Below are 5303 nucleotides of genomic sequence, written 5' to 3' on the forward strand. Positions count from 1 at the left end.
AATTGCCGATTCTAGTTTATCATGTTTGTTCTTTTCATTGTTGTATTTAATATGAATATTTTATTTTTTTTAACAGTTTCTGGAAAATACTATTTTAATTAATTTTTTTTATCTATCTTAAAGATTATGGTGAACAAGAAAATATGGACCTTGCTACTCGGTTTAATGTTAAAAAAGAAGATTTCCCTGTTTATAAACTATTTCTGCAGGATAAGAAAGAACCGATCGCTTATACAGGAAATGTTAAAGATTCTGCAGCAATAAAAAGATTTGTTATGAAAAATACAGGTTTGTAACAAGCTTTTTTACTTTAGCCTCCATCTCTCTCTCATTCTAGTTGGGGTAGCCATGTATTCACCTCTTCAGAAAGACACCTGTTCTTGTAAGGTGTCAAGCTGGTAGAAATGTTAGCACGCCGGGAGAAATGCTTAGCGGCATTTTGTCTGTCTTTATGTTCTGAGTTCAAATTCCTCTGAGGTCGACTTTGCCTTTCATCCTTTCGGAGTCGATAAATTAAGTACCAGTTACGCACTGGGTTGATCTAATTAACTGGCCCTCTCCCCCCAAAATTTGGGCTTTGTGCCTAGAATAGAAAAGACGCCTGTTCTTGTCCCTCTATCATACTATCACATCACTCAATGCTGTACCCATCTCAGTTGAGGTTGTCTTGGTAACCTCACTAGTGCTGTTACCACAAAAAAAAAAAAGCATTGAGTACGTTGTAAAGTGATTAGTGTTAGGAACTGCATCCATCTGTAGAAACCATACCAAACCAAGCATTAGAGCTCAGCATAGCTCTCTGGCTCATCAGTTCCTTTTGAACTGTCTAACCCATGCCAGCATGGAAAAAAGGATGTTAAATGATGATAATGATTTGTTGTTGTCGTGTATCACATGCCTGCAGTGCATTGAGGGCACTGCAACAAAAGTTTTCCTGTTTAAGCAGGAGTTCTCCCACCATTGCACCACTCTTGTCCAAGTCCATCCATTGTGTTTTTTTTTTTGCCCACCCTTTGATCTACTGCCCTCTGCTTTTCCTTCCATGATGATGCTTTGCAAACCTCTGCTTCTTTGAATATTGCCATAATAGATGAGCTTTAAGCTAGCATGATCAGCTGGATGTGTAATGTCAGTGCGCACACACGACAGAGTGTAAGTGCCCTGAGAGAAATGCTGGACATAAGAAGCATCGGATGTGGCGTGCAAGAGAGACGTTTGCGCTGGTATGGTCATGTACAATGGATGGATGAGGAGAGTTGTGTGAAGAAGTGCCACTCCCAAACAGTGGAAGGAATCCGGGATAGAGGGAGACCCAGGAAGACCTGGGATGAGGTGGCAAAGCATGACCTTCAGACGTTGGGCCTCACAGAGGAAATGACAAAAGACCAAGACCTCTGGAGATATGCTGTGACTGAGAAGACCCGGCTAATAAAATGAGTTCACAGCTGTAACCTACACCAGAGTCGCATAACCAGCCCACTCAAAAGTACCTTGGATTGTAGGGCGACATGCTGTGCTTGAGGAGACCTACTGAGTCAAATACATCAAAATGAAAATCAAATGGAAATTGTAGCTGTGATTCCTGTGCCAGTGGCATGTAAAAAGCACCATCCATACGTGGTCAATGCCAGCGTCGTTTTGACTGGCTTCCGTGCTGGTGGCACGTAAAAAGCACCATACGATCGTGGTCGTTGTCAGCCTCCTGTCGCCCCTGTGCCGGTGGCACGTAAAAAGCACCCACTGCACTCTCAGAGTGGTTGGCGTTAGGAAGAGCATCCAGCTGTTGAAACACTACCAGATCAGACTGGAGCCTGGTGCAGCCTCCTGGCTTCCAAGACCCTAGTTGAGCCGTCCAACCCATGCCAGCATGGAAAACGGACGTTAAACGATGATGATGATGATGTTCAGGAATTGTCTTTCACCTACTTGTTGTAACACCCATTCATTTGTCTGATGGTGTATATAAGAAACTCTAAACATTCTCCTATACACCCACATTATTTCAAACTCATTGGTTATATTCTTTTCAAATTTGTTCAGAGTCCATGCTTCACAACCATAAATGCCCATTGGCTAAACGAGTACCTCACTAGCCTTGTTTTTAATTTAGTTGGAACACTTTTGCTGTTCTAGATGTTATTAAACTTTTCCATGGATGTTCTTGCCAAGGCTAGCCATGTCCTAATTTCCTTAAATGTGGCTTCATCAGAGATTTGGGCTCCAAGATAAAGGATTAGATAGACTAAATTTGGCTTATTTAAAAAAAAAGATTTTTAATTTCTTTCACAAAATTTAAGTAGCAATAAATTTATTTTATTTAAATTCACTATCATTATCATCATTTAACATCTATTTTCCATGCTGGCTTGGGTTGGACAGTTTAGCAGGAGCTGACAAGCCAGAGAGCTGCACTGACTCCAATTGTCTGTTTTAGCCTGGTTTCTACTGCTAGATTGCCATTCCTAATGCAAACCACTTTACAGAATGTATCATCATCATTTAATGTCCGTTTTCAATGCTGGCATGGATTGGACAGTTTGGCTGAAGACTGGGGAGCTGTGCCAGGTTTTTATCTGATTTGGCAAGGTTTCTACAGCTGGATGCCCTTCCTAACGCCAACCACCCCGAGAGTGTAGTGGGTGCTTTTTACATGCCACTGGCATGCTGGGTGCTTTTTATGTGCTGCTAGCCTTTTATGTGGCACCAGCATCTGGCGGGTTGCCAAGTAGCTTGCAAGACAAAGACCTCTCAGGTGTCACTATTAATTATTGTTTTTTTTCTTCTTTTTTTAATAAATTTCAGATCTCTGGCTAGGAATGCCAGGCTGTTTAGAAGACTATGATGCTCTTGTGAAGAACTTTGCCCGTGCTTCATCTGAAGAGAGACAAGCAATTCTTGCCGAAGCTGAAGAAATTAAAAATAAGTATAGAAATGATGTGCAGAAATCCTACGCTACAATCTATGTAAAAACAATGAAAAAAATAATGGAAAAGAACGATTTCTTGGCATCAGAAATGAAACGAGTAGAGAAATTAAAAGACGGAAAAGTAAGTGACAAAAAGAAGGAGCAGCTTAGTGATAGATTAAACATTCTTAATTCCTTCCATGTAAAATTCCAAGACGAACTATAACAGGTCCCAGCTGTTTTAATCATTATTATTTTTTTTTTTTTTCTGAAATACTATTCATATACATGATTAATATATTTCCATATCAATAACATCATTCCTCTTTATATTTCTTTTTAGAGAAAAACAAACAAACAAAATGTGTAAAACAAAACTTTTATTTCATGTTACACCTCTTGGAGAATGTTTTTTCTTTCTGTTTTGAAAGGTTTTTTTTTTTTTACAAGTTTGTTGTAAGCATTTAGATTAAATAGTATTAATTTAAGACATAGTACTAAACGCATTTAAGTTTGGAACATAGCAAAGTATAAATGCCCCTAATGCTGCTGATTATTTTAATCTTATGTTTCAGAAGTTCCATATTTTAAGTTTGTGACCATATTCCAAAGAGTAACAATTGTCATTAAATTCTTGAAAATCTTGATAATTTAACTTAGATTATACTAAAATTTAGACTTTCTGCAAACAATCTTATTTAAAATGTAATTGGCAAAAAAAAAATGGGAAAAGTAACCCTTTAGTGTTCACATCACTCAGTCAAATGTATTTTGGATTAATCCTGCATTATCTCATAGTTTTGAGATTTTGATGAAGTGATCGTTTATATTTTATTTTTAGAATGACATTGTAGGTTAGGTGTGAGAGATCAGATCTGACTGGTTTGAAAAATAAACAAGTAGAATATTTGGGCCGGATATGGCTGGTTTAATGCTAAAGGGTTAAAATTTTTCTTATTAACTTTTCAAATTCTTTTAATTCCTTACTTTTTACAATGTATATTTTTGAGTTTTGAAGTGGAAAAAAAAAAAAGGGTTTTCAAAGAATTGATCTGTTCATATACTGATTTTATTAAATACAATTTGGACAAAATATGCATTATTTAAACTTAGGCTCACCCCACCCAAATATGTTGCATTGCTTTAAGGTTTTTAAAAAAATTTTATTTCAATGAAAATGATAGATATTAAATCAGTGGAATGGTGATCAATTTCTTTTGCTGAAATTATAAGGCCGTAGGCTTGTTAAATTCATCAGTTTGGATGTTTCTGTCTGACGAGACACAACATGTCGAAACATAAGTGTCTCAGAATCTATTTTTACTAATGAACAGAAAGTGTTATGAACACAGATTCGTCACAAAAAAGGAGAAGTCTCTTGTGACGAACACAACAGCAATTGACATATTTTTTGTTTGAATGTTTCAGAGTGTATTACAAATAAACATGCAAGTCCTTATTATGTATTGAAATATAGGGAAACTAGAGAGATAGGAACACGGAAATTTGTTGTAGTAAGGTTACTCCGCATGGAAAATATGTTTATTCACTGTAGTTGATTCATTATCGAAATTATTTGGAAAAAAGCTGCATTTTTTTTCAGTTCTCCATTTTGTTGGCTGTTTTTTTCTTTTCTTTAAAAGTATTGATCTCATTTTCAACTATCAGTAATTACAATTATAAGCAGATATTTTTGGAAGGAGGTGTATATATGTTATGTAACACAATCAGTTTATATTGCCTAAACATTCAAAACACTTTATGTTTACAATAATAAACTATTTAAAACTTTTACTTTATACTGGGCTTTGTGATTATTATTATTATTATTCTGTTGGTTAAAATGCCTGACAACAAATCATTCGGTTAGAAAACAGCCTTTAAATATTTCCCCTTCCAGTTAATAATTAACGTAGGATAAGGTGATGAGCTGGCAGAATTGTGATCATGCTGGAGAAAATGCTTAGCGGTATGTCTTCCATCTTCAGGTTCTGGGTTCAAATTCCGCCAAGGTTGAGTTTACCTTTCATCCTTTTGGAGTCGATAAAATGAGAAGCTGTTGAGCACCAGGATGGATTTAATTAACTTACTCGTTTCCCCCCAAATTGCTGGCCTTGTGCCAAAATTTGAAACTATTATTATTATTAACATGGTGAGCTGGCGGAATTGTTAGCATGCCGGACAAAATGCTTAACAGAATGCAATCCATTCTGAGTTCAAATTTCACTGAAGTTGACTTTGCCTTTCATCCTTTCAGGGTCATTAAAACAAGTACCACTCCCCTGAAATTGCTGGCCTTGTGCCAAAATTCGAAGCCGATATCTACAATGCTACTAAAGTAACGAGCTGGCAGAACGATTAGCATGCTGGGCAAAATGCTTAGTGACATTTCGTCTGC

General features: G+C 36.7%; 1 protein-coding gene across 1 annotated transcript in view; it reads left to right on the top strand.

Annotated features, from left to right (window-relative positions):
* The window catches only part of LOC106878070 (endoplasmic reticulum resident protein 29), a 15476-nt gene extending 10772 nt beyond the window's left edge, over positions 1-4704 (top strand). The window contains exons 3-4 of the mRNA XM_014927163.2: positions 124-288; positions 2803-4704. Coding sequence (XP_014782649.1) covers positions 124-288; positions 2803-3131 — 494 coding nt within the window. The 3' untranslated portion in view covers positions 3132-4704. The remainder of the gene's footprint in view (positions 1-123; positions 289-2802) is intronic.
* Positions 4705-5303: the final 599 nt, after the last annotated feature.

Source organism: Octopus bimaculoides, chromosome 1 (genome assembly GCF_001194135.2).
Source record: "Octopus bimaculoides isolate UCB-OBI-ISO-001 chromosome 1, ASM119413v2, whole genome shotgun sequence".
Classification (NCBI taxonomy): domain Eukaryota; kingdom Metazoa; phylum Mollusca; class Cephalopoda; order Octopoda; family Octopodidae; genus Octopus; species Octopus bimaculoides.